General features: G+C 33.5%; 1 protein-coding gene across 1 annotated transcript in view; it reads left to right on the top strand.

Moving 5' to 3' along the window:
- The window catches only part of LOC113522899 (uncharacterized), a 109,572-nt gene that overhangs the window by 57,852 nt on the left and 27,367 nt on the right, over nt 1-24,353 (top strand). Inside the window, exon 2 of the mRNA XM_026908740.3 lies at nt 8,246-8,598. Within this exon, the coding sequence (XP_026764541.2) occupies nt 8,517-8,598 (82 nt within the window). The 5' untranslated portion in view covers nt 8,246-8,516. The remainder of the gene's footprint in view (nt 1-8,245; nt 8,599-24,353) is intronic.

The raw sequence follows: 24,353 nt of genomic DNA on the forward strand, positions 1-24,353 counted from the left end.
TTATATGTATACACGCACACACACTAAATCATTTTTATTGTCCATTCTAACGCCTGCATCCATAAACTGAGGAAATATGATTTTTTTATTTCTCAGAGGATTACCTATCTCTATTCCTGGTATTTCTACGAGCTTATTACACTATGGTGTCATACCTTTATTATTTCATATATAACATAAAGTCCAGAGGGGAAAGGAATTGTTAGTAATGGGATTTAAAAGCCCCATTGCTAGAAATATATCTTATCAGGTCGACCTCCACGTGGTTTCCCTTGGTAACCATCTTGTTTAATACTTATGGAATTCATCACGATTCCAACTGATCTGCTTTCATCCTCACCTATACTTGTAATTTTATTATAGTATTAAGATAAGATTAAAATTTGTTCAGCGATTAAGGAGATTTCGGAATTTTTGTATGTTAACATAAAATAATTCTTAACTGTTATTTAAATAAATAAATGTACATTTGAAATCCTACCATTTTATACACTTAATTACGCTTTCGGCTTCGACTTTCCAACATCATTTGACGAACGGAAATGTTCCCTAAACAGACTGTGCTCATACTAATCAAATTATCTTTGAGAAATTTGTTTCAAAGAAATATTATTCTTAGTTGAGTCTTCATAAGCATCAATTTCGATTGAGATAAGGATATTTGAACAAATTTATTCAGTTCCATCATAAACTCGAATTGTCAGAGTTTTCTCAACTTAGTCAGATTAGTTTATGATTAGACAGTAATTCATTAATGGCAAATTGTTATCGAAATATTAAAATATGATAATTGATTTTTTTATGATTTTTTATATCTTTCACGTCTATAGCCGATGGTTACAATTTACCATCTGGTGAGCTCTTAAGTTATTTGCCATTGCAAGTCGCATATATTTGAGATTGTGTTTCAAAAGAAATCCGACGTCAATTGTGGTAAATCCAGTTACTTTGATTTAATACTAAGTAAGTAGTTTTACTTACTACGGATTTAGATACAATTTTCCAAATCCATTTACAACTGACGAAGTTATGAGATAAAAAACATAAAAAATACAACGGTATTTAGAACATTCTCAAAAACAAATATATATATATATATATATATATATATATATATATTAAAATTATTCCCAAAGAGGGTTGACGTCAGGCAGGTGGCCGGTCGTAAAACTAAAAACCAAATCTTTTTGTAATATGGTTAAAATCATATTACGCCAACCCCACATGATTGGGATAAGGGTAGGAAGATGAAGATGATGATGATTAAAATTATTGATTCTCATTATTCAATTATTGTTATTTTACTACAATGAGAAAAAAGTTGTAAATTCTATTATAATCAAAAGGATTCTCACTCAACTCACTAAAATTCTTCATATTTTGTATGTCTTTGTATGTCTCGTAGACGAAACAGTTGTGTGTACAAAGCTACATTGTCATACAAAGTTGTATATACGAGTTCTTCTATGACCCTCGATGGAGGGGCTGCCAATGAAAAGCGTCGAGCGCTTGAGTACTCTTTTGCCACTTAGACATTGGAAGGGTCTTGTTGCATAGTTGTATAGCCGGCACTGTTTATAAGACACACTTAGTCTGCTCGAGTTCCTTTCATTGTCCCTGTGCTTACGTGTTACATTAATATTGTCTGGTACCAGTTATATCTTGCTGTTTTTTCTCGTTAATCTTAGATTCAACTTTTTTGTCGATGTATTAATATGCTATTTGAACATAAAAAGGCTATTTGAACTCCATAAAAACAATACAAAATTCTTAGGAATATATTTGAAAAAAACAAGACAAACAAAAATATGCATAATGATGCTCTTTATTGATTAATTTATATCTTAGTATTTTATTTATTTTATTTTTATATTTTATTTTTTTCAATAGGCACATCGACAGTGTATACATAAATTAAATAACATTTTTAATGCTGACATGCATAACTATAATAGCAGGTGTACATAACATTGGGCGACTGGAAAATAATTGGGGTTGCCCAATTGAGGGCCGACCACTCTATTATCTCAGTAGCAGTCTTAGGCCGTCAATCTTACTTTATGTCCCCTAATTTGCACTCTATCCCCAAACAAAATCCCTATTGGACACGTAGAGTATATATACTCTATATTAAAAAATCTAAATGGATAGAAATCAACAGGAATTAAAATCAGAGTAAAACGGCCATATTGTGAGCTCTCTGCTCTTTAATAACGAACAAACACAGTTCGAATAAAACAATTCTGATAAGATAATAGAATACAAAAAAAAATACAGGTTACTGAGTCATAACACCATAATTTACAGGAATGGCAACACAGAGTGATACCATGAGCAACATAAGAGTAAATTCTAATTAATATTTTTTTTTATAGAACTTAGAATGGCAAACAAGCTGACGGTCCACCTGATGGAAAGTGGTAACCGTCACCTATAGACATGAGCAGTACCATGGACATAACAAAATATACTGTTTCGCCCATGATACCGCCCCATGCGTTGCCATTCCTGAGGACTTAGGTGTTATTCCTCTGTACCCAGTAAATTCACGCTATATCTATATAAATATCTACTGCCTATATACGAATGACTCACAAGACGGGATATTTTATAATCATTATCATTTTAACCGTAATTTTCCACTGCTGAACATAGGCCATCGCCATTAACTCGCATAGAAAATGGTTCCGAGCAACCGTAGCCCTTTTAAAAGGATTATATGCAAAGTTTCGCTACGTAATTGTATCCGAAATGAGGATTTTTTTAGACTTCAATAGCACCATGGACATTACAGAATATACTATTATGCCCATGGTACTCCTTAAGCATTGCCATTCCAGAGGACTACGATGTTAAAGTTCCGTACCCAGTAATTTCACTACCATTCAAACTTAAACACAGCCATGAAAGTACAGCTGCTTCATGGCAGAAATACAAGTAAGACAGAGTTACCGATGCAAACAGCTTTTGTACAATGTCTCCCTCTGGTAATTATAGACAAGCAGATATGCAGGACAGACTGTTGTGTGGTCCCGGTATAGAATGGGCCATCCCTTCCTTTTTCGTGGGTGTGGTAACAAGCGACTAAGGGAACTTAATGCGATTTTTAATGATGGATGGGTAGCAACGTCCCTCTTAAAACATTACCGAAACCTAACTGCGGTTACCAATCCGCTTGCCAATTGTGGCGACTACTGGCAACTTTTATGCGAAACTATATTCAGCAGTAACTAGTTAACGGTTGATACAATAATAATAATAAACAGAATATACAGATGAAGTGAAATAACCGATAGTCGATTAGAAAGGGTCAAATACAGTTTTCTACCAAGTAACAACTACGCTAGATGCCATAATATGAGTCAGAAAAGCAATAAAGAAGGCTATTTGAACATAAGACATCCATAAAAATAATGAAAGACAATTTACGAACGGTCTAAGTCATCAAACGGAAGCCTTTTCCACGATCACCTCTCGTACATTGCTACAGTATCTAGCTACTCCGTTACGGACTTTGATAATGGCCTCTGGTTTTATGTTGACCTAATAAGAAACGACAGAGGAAGGATGTGCCTAAAATACAAACCACTTAAAGGGACCAGCTTTGAGCACTTAAAATCGGGTTGTGTTTTAGAGAAGGATGTGACATCTCATATGTAGAGTATCTATATATTGGCCTAATATCGGATAATTGTATTAATTGTCAAGATTACTATATATTAGATATTATATGGTTATACCTTAGATTTTATAATCCAAAGTAAGTAAGCTAAGTTGACCCGTTTCTCTCGAAGCATTTATATTGAGATACAAATGCTTCGAGAAAAACGCGTCAACTTTTTCATAGAATTTTGCGAGATAAATAATCATGGGTGATACCTTTATGACTTCTATATTTATTTTGTGTTATAATTTCTGCATCTTTTTAATGCGTAAATACTACGCGTAACTAATATTAAATAATACGTCAAGATACATTGTCAGCTAATTTGACAATTAGCTGACAAAAAGTTGACCCGTTTTTGGGGCTCGCCTATCATCTTTCACTGGTGCCCAGTCATCGTATACCGATAGCGCAGGCGGGGTTACTATTCTTTTTTTTTTAACAATTAAAAAAATAATATCGCACATAAGCGATATTGCCCACACCTATTTACTTTCTGCCCCTTTTCCCAGACAAATTAGGTCGATGTGTTTTACAACGAATTCTAGGATTCGTTTACATTTCATTGCGTGCCTACGGCCGGAACCTGTCAAATAAAAAAGAATTAAAACGTCATTAAAGTCGCACTGTGTAAATTCCACCACCTGTTGCTGCCAGTAACCTTGTTCGCTTGATGTTCATAAAAAAAACGATAAAACTTATTAGTGTTAACATTAACATTTATTAACCATTTATAGCAATACCTACCACCTATCAATGCAGATATTGTTAATTTTATATGAAGTTTTCGGGACAATATGTGTATTTATACACAAAAATTCAAATTTAATGTTAAAAAATGTTTAAATCACAATTTAAAAATAATGCCAATTTCACCGTTTAATTATTGTGCGCATACTGCCCACTGGTAATTAATGCTCCTTTCCACTCAGGGTTTGCTGGAAGAGAACTCTTACAGAGTTAAGCTCGCCTGTTGTACATCTTTATTTTATATATATTATATGTTGTAATTTTTTGTGTACAATAAAGAATAAATAAATAAATAATCTATAGACAGACATATTATGCATATAGAAGAAATAAAGCATTATTTAGGTACTCCTTAACTCTATATTAAATTACAAAAAAAAAGTAAAAATAAAACAAGAAGTCAGTTAAAAAAGAACAAGCACTAAGATGGCAGGCTGGATATAGGTAGATAGTAGAAACTGTTATTGGATTTTATAACATTTTTAATTATTACAGTATAAACATACTGAAATAATTAAGCAGGTAAAATAAATCCAAAATGAAATTAATCCAGCCGCCAAGTAAATTCGAATACATAAAAAACAATTTTATAATAATATAAATAATAAAATAAGTTATTTTTATTTAAATACTAAACTACTGAATTAATTTAATTAAAATTTCTATAAGGACAATGTAAAATATACTCTTTCAGATAAAAAAATCCAAATCGAATTATAACTGACGGATTTTTGATGTAACAAACATAAAAAAAAAATACAAACCGAACCGAAAACCGAGACTCCTTCTTTTTGAAGTCGGTTGAAAATACTCGCTTACAAGTTTATTTATATAAAGATTATTTCTTATTCTATCGTTATTAAATTCAAAGACGCGAAATAAAACAATTTATTTAAATTAAACCCGCACGAATTCGTGTTGCTGAGATCAAACGTGAATTATTGTTATGACTTTTCATATTACTGTTTGTGTGTCTATTACATTCCGTTCAAGCATAACAGCAACGGAAGCATCGTTTCTTCATTTTATAAATACCTTCACCTTCATCAGGTTAGTGTTCAACGTACCATATGTTTACACTTTGTGTATTGTTTATTATCTATCGTTCAAGTTATGGATAAGTTGTTTTAGTTAAACAGTTATTCCATAATAACCCATAACTTCAGACTACTAGGCTCACTCTTTACATCTATAGATATATTTATAATTTCTTTCAAAAAGTAACCAAAGTGTTTTGAATTTATTATTGAAACGGTAACAAATTTAAACATCGTGGGAGACTTTGTACAAAAATCGTTTTCTTGGGTACCTCTGCCCCGTTCGTGTTTCTACCGTGAAGCAGTTGTGTTTACATGACTTAAATTAAAAATTACTGAATGTACTTGTTGATTTATTTCTTGTAACTCACTGTCAATTACAATATCAAAGTGCATTTTATCTTCATAATCTACTGAATAATGATAGGACAATCAAAGAGACACGTTTGCTCTTTCAAACGCAGTCGAAAGAGAGCTTGAATCATAGACAATCCTAGTTACATTTTTTACTTATTTATTTTTTATTAGAAACTAAGATACTGCGTATTAAGAATAAATTATCATTAATTGAACCGAATATAAAAATGAGATTAAGACATGTTGAAGCATATAATATTGCGTAAACAATACATTTTCAACATAAACACTAACGTAACGTATGTCTGTGTTAAACTCACTACACAGACTCGGGTAAATAAATGTAGACGGCCGTCAGACATACACGGAACCCCATTCTTCATCTCTCTGTCAAAACAAACCTCACCCCTTCATATGCCCGGAGTATTGCGTCATAGTCTATTTTACAAGTACATTGTCCAAGAATATTTAATACTAGTTGTATCCGCTACTTCGTTCGCATTACTGGGTTATATTGGTTAACTGGAACAAAAAGTAGCCTACATCCTGCTTTATCCCAAATAGAAATGTGCACCTAATTTCGTAAAGATTGATCGAGCCGTTGAAGTGCTAAGAACAATCTTGATTTCACATTTACAATATTTAGTAATATTAAATGATTGAGGGTGGAGAATAACGTTCTTCCTAAAACATCGCTAAATCCTAACTTTGGTTGCCAGTCCGTCTGACAAGCGTGGTAGCTACTGGCAAAACCACGCTTATGGGGGAAACGTATGATCAACAGTGTTCAATTAACGGCTGATATAATGATTGTGCTGTCCTCCTGGTATGGGAGGTAGGTGTAGGAAATAATAAACAATATTATGTTACAATGCGACTCGCACGATCACCTGCCCGAACGTCATCTCTCAGGAGTGGCTGGAGCGGGGGGCTTGCAGTCTAAGCTTTAATGAGTACATCGCAATGATCATGACGAATATTCAGTAAGGATCGTTCTGTCCCATCACGTCCTGTTCTGTCCTATCCTATCCTATCTTATCTTGTTCCGTTCTGTTCAATCGTGTCTGCGATTTCGTTCGAGGATTATATTAATCAGGATAAAAGTGGCGTAAATACCCAATACCATATCTTTTCGTAGCGGACAGTACTGAAACTAACGTCATCATTGCTAGCAATATCCTGCCAAAGCGACTTCCAACCAAACCATAGTGGTTAATTTTTGATGAATTCATCACGATGAGCTAACTTGGTTTCATCCTTGTCTAAAATGTCTCAATAGTGTCCCACCAGCATATAAATTATGTTGAATTGCCAACACAATTTTTAATTACATATAGACTACTTTCTATCCTGCTTACTCAATAATTACGGGTAAACCACGGCTAAAAAACTAGTATCTAGATAAATTACCGTCAATCAACACTTATTCTGTGAATCGCAAAAAAAAAAATGTAATCCCAATCTGCTTACATTTCTCGTGTAGATATGTGATCCCCACATTGACATTGACCTTGAGAACCCGGCTGTAGTTGTCCGGAGACTGTGAAGCTGGATCGTGTAGAGGTCAAGGTTACGAAATCTTATTTCTGATTTTATTATACCATACATGTACCTATGTACTGACATGGTAGTTAGTAACATAAACATATGTTTATGTTAGTAATAGAATCATTTTCAGGGTATGTGTTGAAAATACATTTGAATTTTATTTATTAATTTTAAAATTACACGAATTTTAATATTATAATTACTAATAGAATTATTAAAAACTAATATTATAAAAAGGAAAGCTTTGACTGTTTTTTTTTGTATCATCATCTCATTTCAGACATTATCTGTCCACTGCTGGACATAAGTCTCCCCCATTTTTTATATGTTTATCAATAATGGACAATGTATATCATATTATTTTTAAACCATATATGTTATACTTTATATAAAAACCCTATTAATACTTTTTCCTTTCGGTTTCGCAAGGATGACTGGAAGACATCTCTTTAAATCCGCCTGTGTACATTTTTGTTATAACCTAACTTCTATATTAAAAGTGTATATACAAAAACATAAATTAATAAATAAATGAAAAAACTTAACACTACTTAACGGATTTATTTTGTTATAAATGATACAAAATAGCTTAAGTTTTTCTCCATTCTGTACATATATTTATGTAAATATTTATTTAAATTTCTGTTCAGCACTACTATTGCCCACTCATTACTTCCTATGCCAGTGTGTGTTAAGTTGACTGGAAGAAATCTTTTTTAGAGATAAGTTTATCTTTGCTATATATATATATATATACACCATATCTTATAACGACTTGTAGAGCCGTTAAAGGGTCCAGAGGTAACAAACAAACACACTTTCACATTTATAATATTTGATTTATATACATATTTATTTCTAAACCTAATATAAAAATATCTCTTTACAGAAAACAAAACATGCAGCCAACGCAACGCTGTCGAAACGCTATTGAAGAGAAACAAACAAAAAAATATAAAATGAAATGGCAGTGTCGACAAATATCGCAAGCAGACGTTTCATATTAAAATATAGAGTTAACATAACATAACGGAATCATACGGATACAATAGATTTTAACATTAAAAGTTGCGATGTCGAAAGAGTGAGTTCAGTGATAAATTAGGTGAACACGTGACGTGACGCTCGCGGGTGATGACGATGGATGAATAACAGTTGTGATGGGGTGTGGTCAGAGCAAAATAAATCTCTACCCGAGAAGAAACAAAAATGGCGGAAAGGGAAACAGTGCCAAAAAGTCAGGTCAGTGTTGTTTTTTTTTTTTACTTTTTTTATAATAATAAGGGACTACTCACACTTATTTAGCTCTATTCAGCTTTTATCCATAGAAAACAATGATTTTGTATGGTGACGTGTACACATCCATTCAGCTTTCCGCATCTATTCTGCTTTCGCGGCAACTCAATATAAAATGAGGTGTATGTATTTTATATATTGTAATGTGTATTTATCATGCGAATGCTATAGAAGAGCGTTCAGCACTGTTTCGCCGCATTCACCGTCGAACACGGCGAAACAGCCGGATATGAAATATTGGATTCCTCTGGACAATAATGTCGGAAAAAAGGTCATCATCACTTACCGGTTGGATATCTTTTTTTAAATATGTTAAAAGTTATTATTCTATTGTCTGTTGTTATTTTTTTTTTTAGATTTGAATTAGATTAACATATTCGTTATCGGATCAATATATATTCTAACTAGATTTTACTATATATTATATTACCCACCGCTACTCAAAACAAGCAGACTCGAGCCAATACAGAAAAGTTCGTATCCTAAATTGGCTTGAATGGGAATCGAACCAGAGACTTCGTTTACGTAAAGTAACACAATATATCCACGTCAATGAATATTATCTATAGTACAGTGATAAAAATGACACTGATCACAGGTACAAATAGTCAGAGCCATTATGGTAATAGTTGCCATTATGGTGAACGTAACACTATTTTGCCCAAAAAACATAATTTAATCCAAAACGGCAGACGGTGACCTTACCGCCTCTCAGATTAATTGGGTTTGGAGAGTTAGAAACTTAAATGGATACAAAGACTTTAATGTCCGCCCGACTTGAGCTGACAACCTTGCAAGTTGAAATAGAAAACCATCGATCCATGAAACTCATTTGTTATATACAAACTGTATATAACTGCCCGCAAAAATTAAAAAAAGAAGTAGTGTAGAAAGCAGTATCTTAGAGTGGTTTAAGATAGCGCAGGACAGAAAATTTTAGAAAAGGATTTTATTTTAATGGATGATAATGGAATGGTAACCCCGTCCGCGCTATCGGTATATACTGGCGGGGCACCAGTGAGAGATGATAGATGAGAATGAAAAAGCAGGTCAATTCGCCTATCGTGATGAACTTGGAATTCACTTGGAATTCAGCATGACGGTTCCCATGATGGACCTTTTTGGGCATATTGCTAACAATGAAACTGGTAGTCCGCATTATTAACAACCCTCCCCCCCCCCCCTTAGAAAAGGATTAGATGGGACATCGTGGATTAATGATAGAATAGGATAGGATAGGCTAAAGTAGAATAGGATATGATAGAATAGAATGTAGCAATGTGCTTTCATTCATTTTTTTTTCAGTTCATAAACTAAAAGCTTTATTCCACGACTTAGTCCGTACCTTCGATAAAATTACAAACGATATTTGATAATGAGGCAAATTTGTCCCTCATTCATTTCTACTATTTATTCCCGGCGTAATATAATTGACTGGTAAATTTCGTATATTCATAGGCAGAATTTAGAGGAAGCCGAAGTCTCATGTGGGATCTTGAAGGCCGCTCATGAATATTTGAAATCACGGACGCCTTTGTTGCTTGTGCGTCGACTCCATCAAATATACACTGGGGTCGATTCTGAAGCGCCTTTCTCTAAAGCTATCTTTTAACCTAATGTTTCAATTTAATAATTTCGAGAAATTAATAATTGATAGATCGCAATTTATTTGTAACTGGCGATCATAAGTCAATGTAAAACTATCAGTGTACTATTTCAAGTAGTGCAGGGCTGTAGATAGTAATTTTAAACATAGTTTATTTAAATAAATACACATAATATTAACAGAGATTTAAAAGAGTATCTGTTGTTCCTTGTGGACTCTTCTTAACAGTTAACACATTTCCGAAACCTGCAGTAGATTTAAAAAAAAATTACGATTTAAAAGTGCTTGCAAAGAAGTCTATTTGAATAAAGATGGTTTAAATTTGAATTTAGACCCAAGTTTAAGTTAAGGCAAAAGAACTTTTTGGTAGGGCAGAAGCCATAATTAAGAGACTTTAAAAAACGAATCTAATTTTCTTGGAACCGTTTATTTTAAAGTAGGACATTGAGACTTTTAAGGTAGGGCATTGCCCCTTAATGCCCTCCCTCCCCTAGTTACAGCCATGATGTAGTGGTTCAATTTATGAATGTACCCGGAGACCCCTGCTAAAAATCAGCGCTGTAGCCCGACGACTACTGCACAATACTGGACACCTTTTTTACAAACAATAGGTTGCATTTTTGCGAATATCTGTACCATGTATAGTGATGTTTGCTTACTGTTTTGTTTTTTTTTTACAACTTAGAATGGCAAACAAGCTGACGGCCCACCTGATGGAAAGTGGTAACCGTCGCCTATAGACATGAGCAGTACCATGGACATAACAGAGTATACTGTTTCGCCCATGATACCCCCTATGCGTTGCCATTCCTGAGGACTCAGGTGTTATTCCTCTGTACCCAGTATATTCACGCCAATTTACGAATTAGACGACATGGAGAAGTATATATGTAGTTATAGTGTATTAAGGCTTGTGTGTAAGACTTTTGGGATCACACCACACGATCACAATTGTAAATAAAAGTAATGGTACTGTTTTGACCGTATGAATCCACCATGGAGATTTTATTTCTATTGAAAGGTCTATGTATTTAGCAAGTTAGCCAGAGGGAGACTTTGTACAAAAGTCGATTGCTTGGGTACCTCTGTCCCATTCGTGTTTCAACCGTGAAGCAGCTGTGTTTGCATAACTGTGTTTCGGTTTGAAGGGTGGGATATGGCGTGAATTTACTGGGTACAGAGGAATAACACCTGAGTCCTCAGGAATGGCAACGCATGGGGGGTATCATGGGCGTAACAGTATACTCTATTATGTCCATGGTACTGCTCATGTCTATAGGCGACGGTTACCACTTTCCATCAGGTGGGTCGTCAGCTTGTTTGCCATTCTAAGTTGTATAAAAAAAAAAAAAAATGTTATTATTATTATAATAGATCGTGTTTTATTTAAAGAAGTCAATAATCTCCGATACCAGTATATGTTTAGAGACGATTTTAAAAAATGCATGAAATATGAGATGTATGTAAAAATGAACATAGGTACTCGGTTATTTCTGTTTAACCTGCAAGGGATTTAGTATGAAGATAGATATAGTTTCGTAATAGTACTATTTTATGGATCGTCGTAAATGAAGTTATAATTATAGTTTAATTAAAAAAAAAATAGTTCATTCCTTAGAATAAATATTTCGGTGTAATATCGAACTGAATTTTTAATTTTAGAAATAGGTTTAAAAAATGGCGCCCAGAATCATAAAAATCGTAAAAATAATGTAAAATAAATTTATATTTTTGACCTATCTGTATATCTGTTTCGACATCACGCAAAAATTACTGCACCAAATTGAATGCGATTTTCATAGATATCTTCCTGAACATCTAACTCTAAATGTAATATATTACACTGACTTTCCTACTTTCAAAATCCACACGTACGAAGTGACAGGCAAAAAGCTAGTTTAATATTAAGCGTAATAACATTGAAATTTGAATATACAATACTGTTGTAGATTCTAAATTATTACTTTCATTATTACCATTGTTTATACTGACACCCTGTATAAACATACGGTAGGTAGCGTTCATACTAAGTACGCCAATATTCCACTGTTATGTTAATAGATCCATACATACTCGGTTTGTCCGGAAAGTACGTATAAAAGTTTTTTAAAAATTTTATTTTACAATTATTCAGGTAAATCAATTTTATCCCCTTCAAAGTACTCCCCCTGTGACATAATGCACTTGTGCCAACGCCGTTTCCACTGTGAGAAGGCTCCTTGAAAGTCCTCTGGTTGTAGGTTTCTCAGCTGCCCCGTCGTAGTTTTTTTTATCTCATTTATGTCCCCCAAATGCCGCCCCCGAAGTACCAATTTGGTTTTTGGGAACAAGAAGAAGTCACACGGGGCCAAATCCGGCGAATAGGGGGGGTGTTCGGTCACCGTAATGGAATTTTTACTCAAAAACTCACGGACAACAAGAGAGGTGTGGGCAGGGGCATTGTCGTGGTGAAGAATCCAACGCCCCTCTCGCGCCAATTCTGGACGAACTCGTGCCACACGAGCTTTGAGGCGTCTGAGCACATCGACGTAGAATTTTCCATCAACTGTCTGGCCTGGAGGGACGAATTCTTGATGGACAATCCCCCGAACATCGAAAAAAACAATCAACATTGTCTTGACATTTGAGCGGGATTTTCTTGATTTTTTTGTTCGTGGTTCCCCGGATGTCTTCCACTCTTTGCTTTCACGGCCATTCTTGCCGAGTTTCGAGAGAAACTTGATTACGACGCGCTGCTCTTCAACGGAAGCGGGCTCCATGCCGACGGGGTTTCGTTAAGAGGTAACTTCACAGATGGCGTGACAAGCCAGTTCGCACCGCACGGCGGTCAGACCAGAACTGAAGCATTGTTAGGGACATAAGGAAGGGGTCCTGCGCTTACCTGGCCTCCCCACTCCTCTTTCTCGCATTCCAGAACACTTTTATACGAACTTTCCGGACAGACCTCGTATTAAAATTGTAAGTAAATTATGTCTGTACATGGCAGAGATTTAAGATTTCTTCATGTTTGAAAATTATCACATTTTATTTATTTATTTATTCTTTATTGATGACCACATTACAAAAAAAATGTCTCGTACAAAAGGCGGACTTAATACTATATAGCATTCTCTCCCAGTCAACCTTTGGCTAAACAGAAATTTTATTACGCGGTGAAAAAAAATTACAACTCATACAATAAAGAAATACTGCACATTATAATTATATAAATATACATACGTAAATACATTAAACAAATATTACATAAATATACATGTATAAATATACCTACATACTTATAGATTATATACGATAACACAAAAATTTTACTCACTGACATTGGGGGGAAAGTGGTTGTTAGTATTTGAGTCTAACTGTACATTGCTAGCATTACACTCTATCAGGTCAACGTCCGCACGATTCCCCCTGGAAACCATTATGGCTAATTCTAATGGAATTCGTCAGGATGGGCTAACTGACCTGCTTTCATCGTCACCTATCATCCCTCACTGGTACCTCGTCAGTGTATACCGATAGCGCAGGCGAGGATATCACCTATTAAAAAAAAACCCGCTGACATTGATGCTCCTTTCCACTTTGAGTTTGCTGGAAGAACTCTTTTAGAATTAAGCTCGCCTTTGTACATATGCGTACCTCTGTCATATTTGTTATGTATATAACTAGTATGTACAGTAAAGTATAAATAAATAAGAAAAATTGTTTCGAAGGTTATAATAAGAGCAATAGAAGACAAAATAATAATTTTTAAAAATATTGTCTGTCTGTATGTTTGCTTCGGCATTATATAAAAACTACTACAGCAAATTGGATACAGTTTTCGTAGTTGTATTTCTGAAGATCTAATTTAAAAACTGATGTATATTTCATATTGATACACGCTCTAGATTACATTTTAATCCAATAACTACCGATTAACTTAACGATTAATTAACTTGTGTGTAATTAGGTCGAGAAAGCTCGACTAGTTTCGGGACCGTTCCAGACCCTTAATCGTGAGCGGCTACGAAGCGAGCGTAAGACTGACTACGAGCTTTCTCGACCTAATTACACTTAATTTAAAGCGATAGTAATGACATTAAAATATAATGTGTACTTTTGAAACTTTTATTAATAAAAATTCAGTGTTAAGTTATAAGGTTGCGCTCACTTAGTAATCTAGGGATAGTAAAGATAAGAAAGCTAGGAAATACCAAATATTTGTTCTAGACGAAGTCACGGGCAGAAGCTAGTTAATATTAAACGAGTGCTTACAGACGTTTGCTTTCGACATACCGGCAATAATAATAAACAATGCCGACCGCGCAGCAGATGGCGGGAACTTGAAAATTTTTCACAAATTATTAATGAGATTCCGGAACGGACGGGTAGGTCGGCCGGCGGGCGGCGGGGGCCGAAATCTCGCGTAAAGCTAAAATGTTAAAGAAACCTGGCCTCTTTGATGTACTTTGGTGATTTTGACATATATTTAGTGTTTTTTTTTAATACCACAATAGTGGCAAACAAATATACAGCCCATCTGGTTGTAAACGGTCATTGTAGTCTATGGACGCTTGCAGTACTAGAGGTGTCACGTGCGCGTTGCCAACCTTGAAAAAACCGTATCCATGTTTTGCGAGAGATTAAAAGTGTTCGAGAAAGGTACCTCGACATAGATTGGCAATAACAAAAACTGTTGCTAAACGGCAGTAAAATGTGTATACAAACATCAACATCGTCTAGGAATATTTTGAATTTTCTCAATTTACAAAAATAAAAATATAAATAACATGCAATATGTATATATTTTTGTAAAGTCTATTTAACAGGTTAAACTTTTTTTTCGAAACGTACTTTCAGATTGGTTTCACAAAAATATTAAAATTGGTTTAGTCATAATAGATATCAGAAAAATATTTAAAAAATTTATGTTACGGATTTAAAAAAAAATATGAAAATTAAAGAAATCGAGAAAATCTACGCCTTTGATGTTCTTTTCACTCCTATTATTGGAGATATTTACATGTTTAATTTATATTTTTTTTTTGTTATGTAATACTTTTTCTTTAAAGACTAGCCTAAAACTTAGTCAGCTGCTCTAACTTGTTAGTATTAATTAATGTTAATGTACACGTGGTTTACCTCAAGGCCGTAACTATAACTTTAAGTGTGAGCGAGACAGATTGTAACGCTATTAAATTAAACATTAATAATTTTTATCAACTATCTCAGTCACACTTCCTAAAATGATTTTATCCACCTCACTCCAAGTGGAATTAGAAGTTTTTTTTTTTTAATGGCTATAATTTTTAAAATACGTAACTCAGTTTTTTTTTTTTAATGTTTCTGATAACTATTATGATTTAGCTTGTTACCCGATTCCAGCTTAACGTTGACTTCTGGGACACCTGTGTAGTGGCTAAGTTTTTTAATATACCTATTTCTATCAATATTTTGAATTAAGATCAATAATTGTACAATACAAAGTATATTTATTTATTCTGTAATATTAATATTTCTAGATGGATGCATAGATTCGTTTTCTAGTTTCGTCAATATAAGGACAGTGTCGACTCTCAATAACGTAGTGATTACTCTCTTGTAATCACCACTCCCTTTCATGTAAGTTTCTACACTACACACCCTCAATAATCGACGAAAGGCTGAAATACACGAATAATATTTGCATATTTCCCGCCATTAAAACATTGTTTGTGGGCGACAACGAGATAATGAGTTTAGATGTGCACAGATCCGTAATTTATTTGTAACATAGACGAACGGAGGCAGGGGTAATTGTTTATTCCCTTTTTCCCGCCTAATGAAGCGTACATGACACAAACCTTGAAAATTGTTCGTGGTTTATATGTAAGGGATAATTAATATTTACAAGATTAACATCTATACGAGTTAAAAATAATATCTTTGTTAGAAAACAGAAGATATTTAATAGAAATATATATGTATGTACGTACACATATATATAACTCCATGTGATTTCAACATAGCATGTGGTACTTCTTTCTTTTACATGTTGTAAGAGGTGAAACTTATTGGTTGAGAGATGGGTGGCAGCGTCTTTCTTTAAACATCACTATGCCTGACTACAGTTGTCAACCCGCCTGCCAACAACGGCAACTATTGGGAAATTCCTCCTTATGGAGGAGGCTTATATTTAGCAGTAGACAGTTAAAGGCTGATATAATAATGATTATATAGTTTAGCGAACTGATATATGCATATGCAGTATTTACCAGAGGGAGACTGTACAAAAGTCGTTTGCTTGGGTACCTATGTCCCATTCGTGTTTCTACCGTAAAGCAATTGTGTTTGCATTGCTGTGTTTCGGTTTGAAGGGTGGGATATGGCGTGAATTTACAGGGTACAGAGGAATACCACCTGAGTCCTCAGGAATGACAACGCATGGGGGTATCATGGGCGAAACAGTATACTCTGTTATGTCCATGGTACTACTCATATCTATAGGCGACGGTTACCACTTTCCATCAGGTGGGCCGTCAGCTTGTTGGCCATTCTAAGTTGTATAAAAAAAAATTACACTTTATTGCATCAAGTAAAAAGAAAAATAACAAATACAGTAAATATTAATCGGAACTGATATAAAAGGCAGCCTTATCGGTAAGCAATCTTTTCCAGACAACCTTTATTAATATTTTTCAAATAAATAACTCGTTCATTCACAATTTACCTTAATATCGCTTCAGCATTTTTATTACAGACACGTGACAAATATACGAAATCACTTCCGCAATTATAATATTGATAACAATAGCCAAATCCCTTTTACAAGCATTATCACGTTTACCCTCTAATTTCATATTGAGAGCTACGCTTTATCTAGATTACTGTCTCGTCTCTTTGTATTGTTCCTGTAATGAGTTCGAATCTCAAATAAATATTTCATTAGACGTTCCACTATGAATACAAATTAGTGTATCCTTTGGTAATAATTTTCATTGTTATATACAGGGTGAATACGAAAGGACGCTAATGATTTTGGCATCATCTCTATAATCCTAATATTATAAATGTGAAACTAAGTTTGTTTGGTACCTCTCGATGCCTTAACGGCTTAACCGATAGTTATGAAATTTGGTGTGCTGGCATTTTAAGAGATATAAGAAGAAGACATAGGAATAGATATAGGAAGACAGACAATTTGACTTTTTATCCCAATTAGTGAACATATATCTGTCACGCGGACGAAGTCACGGGTAAAAGCTAGTACGACAATAATCAGAATTAAAACAGTTATGTGTACAATGTTAGATTTTATTGCTCTTAACATCAGAGGGAGACTTATACAAAAATCGAGTGCATGGGTACCATGACCCATTCAAGTTTCTGCCGGGAACTTTCTCGGCTGTGTTTCGAATTAAAGTGTGAGATCATCATCATATCAGCTTTAACTGTCCGCTATTGAACAGAAGCCTCTCAAGTACTGGCAAAATACAAGAGGGGTTTCGCCAGTAGTTGTCACGCTTGGCAGGTGGGTTGGCAACCGTAGTTAGGCTTTGGAGATGTTTTAAGAGGGACGCTGCTGTCTATCCTTGTGGCCTATTCTATGCCGGGACCACACGGTATAAAGAGTGAGATATGACAGTGAATTTATACCATATAAGCATAATATAAGTCGTATGATCCAGGCATAGAATGGAGCACCCTTCCTTTCTCATTATAACATTAATGAATGTCGTAAGAAACGATTAAGGTAACTTATTGGTTGAGAAATGGGCAACAGCGTCCCTTTTAAAACATCTCTAAAAGTCTTGTCAACCCGCCTTCCAAGCGTGGTAACTGCTGGTAAAACTCCCCTAGAGAACGCTCCCCTTATGGAAACTCAGCAGTGGACAGTTAACAGCTGAAATGAAATGATGAAAGTACAGCATGAGGTTCTTCAAAAAGGGATAAGAGGTTTCTTCAGAATCGGCAACGCGCGCGTAATGTTCCTTTCAGGTATCCATAGGCTACGGTAACTGTTTACTATCAGGTGGACCGTATGTTTGTTTGCCACCTCAGTGGTACAAAAAAAGTATGAACGTTCTAATAGGCTAAATTCTTCAGATGCGATTTGAAAATCCCAGTTAATCTGTTTCTAATTTCTAATTGGCACTAACACTTAATGCCTAAAGTTAGATGTAAAGGTTGTACCGTTGATCCTCCAACCTGTCTTAGAATACTTGTAATAATTTTAAAATAAAAGAGGTAATTTATAATTCAGACAAAAACTCTAGAGATCCGACTGGATTAGTGTCGGATTAAAAACGACTTGAAGGTTACCTGCCTACCTTTCTAGCAACGTAAATGTTGTACAACATCGGGTAAAAAATATTGTGAATTGTGATTCTGGATATTTTTGATCCACACAGGATTTAGAGCCTTCAATCATAGATATAAAAACTCCAAATGACGCTATAAATAGCGGCACGGAAAAAAGATAGCTTTCAAATAATCTCTCCTTTCTAAGAATGTAACCAGCCAGTTACATTTATTGACACACGTGTGAAATTTTGTTGTGGATTTAAAAAAATAGTATCAACACACTAAATTTCATACTGTAAATATGAAATATGATATTTGGATATGTGTGCGAATTCTGACTTCATCCTCACCTATCTTTTCTGACAAGTATCCTGTCAGTTATTTTTATGGCAGTATATTATGTATTTACATCACCGATTTTGATGTATCTTTTTGTAACCAACCATCCAGGTAAAATATCATATAATCAAGTTTATAAAAGTATATATTGCAGTTATATGGAACCAGTGCGCAATGCGCATATTCTAAATGTATGTATATTTGAAACCATAGTAATTGTAAAAGAAAAAAAAATACAACAAACCATATTTATTTCTGTTTCTGTATCTACCACATCTTATGTAATCACTTTCTTATTATAATAAAATTGTAATAAGACGATGTCTATAAATAGTAGGCATGAATACTTTTTTTTTAATGGAGAATAATGGAAGATAACTCCGCCCGCGCTAACGGTATACGCTGGTGGGGTCTAGTAAGGATGAAAAGGTAGATCAGCTAGCCTGTTGTGATTAATACACCTGCAATTCAGCACGATGATTTCCAGTGGGGACCACGTAAAGGTCGACCTGACTGGGTAGCAATGGGATTGGTAGTTCGCATTACTAGCAATCCTTTTCCCGCTAGTAGGCATGAGTAATATTGGTACAGCTCCAATATCTATTATATTGGGTTCTTTTGTATATTGATGGCAGAAAAAAGGTCATTACCCTTTCCGATATAACATATTCGTTGATGAAACAGTATTTATATTTGTAACTAAAATATATAGATATTGTTGTAGATTAAGAAAATAATATATGAGATGTCTTAATAAGACCAAACAAATAAAAAAAACATTTTGTTTATCTGTCTAATTAGAGAGACAGACAAAATTTCTAAAAATTATTGTTAGAGACAGATATCTGTACATTTATTCCAGCATCACGCAAATTACTGCACCAAATCGAATGCAACTTTTTACAGTTATGTTTCTGAAAATTTAACTTAGAATCTGATGCATATTTTATCTCGATACACTATTTGGAAATGATCTCTTTTATTTCCAAAATGCACAAGTACAAAATTGCGAACAAAAACTATATGTGAATAAACAAATACGGCAGTTTTGTTTTAATTCCACGAGTGTGCATACACGATGCAATCAAGCGATGTTACAAAGAGTCAACGGACGGAATGCACCTATCGAGTTAACTGTGGTTTGCATTTAAAAATCGATACGGCTATCGCAGTTCGCAATTAGCTGATTGAAATCTGATAAAATGATTGTACTGTTAAAGTAATATATAGGCACTTCTTCGATACTGTGCACGATGTTATTTGAACATTTTACTTACGAGAAAGTACTAGTACAATTTACCTCATAAAAAACACACCAACCACAAGATCTTTCTTGAAATATTTTAATTTATCGCTCCTTAATTTTCATCCTTAATACATATAATAATAATAATTTCTCCTTTTGGGTTCTCAAGGTTGACTGGAAGAAATCCCTTTAAGGGATAAGTCTGCCTGTGTACATATTTTATATAACCTAATATCTATACTATAAGTGAATGTACAAAAGCATATAAATGAATACAATAAAATTGTAGACAATATCTCTAAATATATCAGCCATTAACTGTCCACTGCTGAATATAGGCTTCCCCCATAATAAGGGTTTTGCCAGTAGTTGTCACGTTTGGCAGGCGAATTAGCAAATGCAGTTGGGCTTTGAGGATGTTTTAAAAGGGACGCTGCTGCTCATCTCTCGATTAGTAAGTTCCCTTAGTCGCCTTTTATAACACCCACGGGAAAGGAAGTGGTGGTCTATGCCCGGATCACACGGCATTTTTCAAGTATATTAGTTAAATATGATAACTCATGTTTAGTAAATAAATAAAATATATATCTGCATAAATTTAAAGCAAATGTGATAGGGCCCATGAGCCTCATCGTAGACCATATAATCACTTTCCATCAGATAAGATATATATATATATATATATATATATATATATATATATATATATATATATATATATATATATACGCATTCGCGAGTAAACACTGGTATAAAATATAATTTAAATGTAACTACTGAATAAATTCTAACTATTAAATAGTTCTTTTAATAAAAAACCTTTTGAAATTTTATATTAAAAGTCTTGCAAAGGATGTTAATTTAAAAATTCATTCAGCAATATTAAGTTTCAGACTTGTGCATTGCATGATTTATGGTTCATAAGAGACAGGAATTATTTAGTAATGTTTCTAACAGGACTTCTTGATATAAAATTGAAAATATCACTGTACAATTATATTGACGAAGAATTTAGGTTCGTCCCAGGAGCGTGTCTAATTTCTCATGAAATAAAATCCTTTATCCCCTATAGGTCTCAAGAGTATAGAGTCGTATTAAAGATGGTATTAACTTGGAAAATCTAAACATTTCGAAACCAACTAAATATCTTTATTGTACACAGTACATAGAATGTATATTTGTGTGGATTGTAACCCTGGAGAACAATAAAAAGGAGCGCTTCCAATAAAAATATAATCTGTTTCAATATAAATAAATTAAAGTATTGTATTGTTAAAGCCGTTAATTGTGCAATGCTGAACATAAAATAAGGGGGAAACGGATTGTTAGTAATGGGGACTAATGGTCCTATTTCTAGCAAGACCTACCAGGTCGACCTCCACGCGGTTCCCCCTGGAAACCATCGTGATTAATACTTGATAAATTCGTTACGATGGGCTAACTGACCTGCTTTCATCGTCATCTAACATCTTTCACTGGTGCCTCGCCAGTGTATACCGATAGCGCAGGCGGAATTACAATTCCATTATCATCCATTAAAAAAAACCTCCCCCATAAGGGGGGTTTTGGCAGTAGTATCCAGTTTGGTTGCGCAGCGCAATTTGACTTAGTTATATTTAAAGAGGGACATTGCTGCCCATTTTTCGACCATAAGCTCCCTTAGCCGCCTATTACGACACCCATGGGAAAGGTAGGGGGGTAGCCTATTCTACGTTGGGACGGACGGGAAGTTTTATTGAATTTATCACAGGAACACGTTCTAAATAAAATTAGTAACGAATCCAATTATTCAATCCATTAAACTATTTTTTATTTGTACTACTAGTTACCGAACATCAGCGGAATGCTACAGTTGGGTCAATTAATTGGTTGTTTATATTTTTAATCAATTTTATTAAAATAGATGTAGTTTCAGCATTAAATACTTATTTTTAAAACAAATAAATATATATAATAACGTACGTAAATAATTGGGATAAAGGTGGGAAGAAGGATGGTGATGATGATTTCATTGAAGCTGTTACAAGGTCAACTTTTCTATAATTATGTTTTCTAGTTTTGAGATATTCATGGCATGTAGTTTAGTATTAACCCTAATTGTAGTAAATTAATTTAATTGTAATTTGTGTTCATTATTATTTATTATAATTTAATCAATTAGTAATATTTATTCATAACTAATTGCCACCCTCGACTTTGTCCACGTGACCGACATAAATTTTGACCTATTTCCTTCTTCATCCTATTAGAACATGTATACCAAATGTCGTAGTGATTGATTAAACCGTTACAGGGTTAAAAGTTGAAAAATAAACATTTAAATAAACAAATTCATTTTTACTTTTAGAATATTAGTAGGGATTTAATTTTACGTAAATGTATTTGTAACTTGTAATTAATTTGTTTACAAACTATTTATGAGTCAACATTTAAAAAAACAATTGTTGTTCTTTAGTCTCGCTAAAACTTAAACAGGGTTTGATCAGTTTAAATATATTCTTATCTAGTTCATTATAATACAGGTGTGATTATAAAGGGGAAAAAGTATGAAAAACCGTAAAATTTAGTTGAAAAATCGAAAAATTTTAAAAGAGATATTTTGTATGGGAATCACAACTTATGATTACTTCTAATAGATGGCGTTATATGTAATACGAAGTTTACCGGACTTATTAAAAATATAATGGTAACAATCATGATATGATTAATGAATGTTGACTAATTTGTGAATATGAATGAATTATCTATATCCGTATTTCACATTTAACCATTTCGGATAACACCAGCGAAAGGATTATATCCTGCAATTTAAAAAACACCACTCCATCAATCTGTCGGACCTTTTTATTTTTATATTCCCAGAAATAAAATCCAACTCTTTGATACAATATTGCTCTGCGAACGACGGGGTACGTTAGTGGGTTTTCGTGAAAAAGAGAATATATTTTTAGATAAATTGCAATTGTTTTAGTGTTTTTACAAAGTGTTCTTCTATATTGAGTTTTCAATATTGTTCTTTTAGTTGAAACTGTTTTTTTTTTTTATTACAATAAAATCTTAACAATTTTTTTATAAAGAAGAAAAAACACAATTGTATTAATTCTCAATTTCAAACTCAAATACGCTAAATATAACACGTATATAACAAATTGAAATAAGAAAGAAGATTAATTAAGAGTATCTATTTATCTATCTAAAGTTACGTATATAATAATAATAATTTTTATTTTGGACTTTTTTGGTCTATTAATATTTATTAGTAATAATAATCTTAAAACTAATGTTAGTAAATTTTTGCTTGCCAAACATGGCAACTACTGGCAAAAACACCCAAGAGGGAGACCTATATTCAACATTAGACAGTTAACAGTTGTATCATTATATAATCATTATAATTAGTATTGTTTGAAAACTTGAATTTAAATTACAAAAGAAGATTGTTTACATAATATATTGTAAAATAAGAAAATAAGTTTACTACTTAAGTCTATTTGTGACATTATAGAATTCTACTGTTATTATAAATAAGAAAGTTTGTGAGGTATGCATGAATGGATATTTGTTACTCTTTCACACAATGACTACTAAACAAACTTCAATGAAATTTAGTATACGGATCGATTATATCCTAACATAAAACATAGGATGTTTTATATAATGATATATGTATATCTTATTTATTTAAATTTTGATATGGGTTTCACTGTCATTTAAATATTTATTTATTTGTAAAATACATTCTAATTTGCACCCTTGCCAAAACCGAACGTACCTCTAGTCATTTATAGATAGAACAAGTTTTTTTCTAATCCAATAATATTACCTAAATATGATTTATAATAAACAGGATGATTTAGGTAAAGTATGATAATTTACCTAATTCACCTCGACGTTTCGAACAGGTTATTCCGGCCGTGGTCACAAGTAGACTGATGTAGCGCTGTTATGTCTCAGATTTCAGCGACAAAGCTTTTTTTTTCTACCCACTCATAATATGAACTAAAGAATATACAGAATGAAAATTTTAAAGTTAGTATTATCTAAATAGCCATAACAGCTATACCGTGAACAAACAATAAACAATTTAATGGCATCGTTTAAAACTCGGTTCAGAATTTATCTATAAAACTGTCAAAGAAACTTTCAATCACGACCGTTAGAGACCATAAACAAAGTCCAATACTTAATTAAATTTGAAATCAGGTCGGCATATTATAGAAGTTTAAAGGTCAAGGAATAGGATGAAATTTC

Source organism: Galleria mellonella, unplaced genomic scaffold (assembly GCF_026898425.1).
Source record: "Galleria mellonella isolate WM207_F2 unplaced genomic scaffold, CSIRO_AGI_GalMel_v1 utg515, whole genome shotgun sequence".
Taxonomy (NCBI): Eukaryota; Metazoa; Arthropoda; class Insecta; order Lepidoptera; family Pyralidae; genus Galleria; species Galleria mellonella.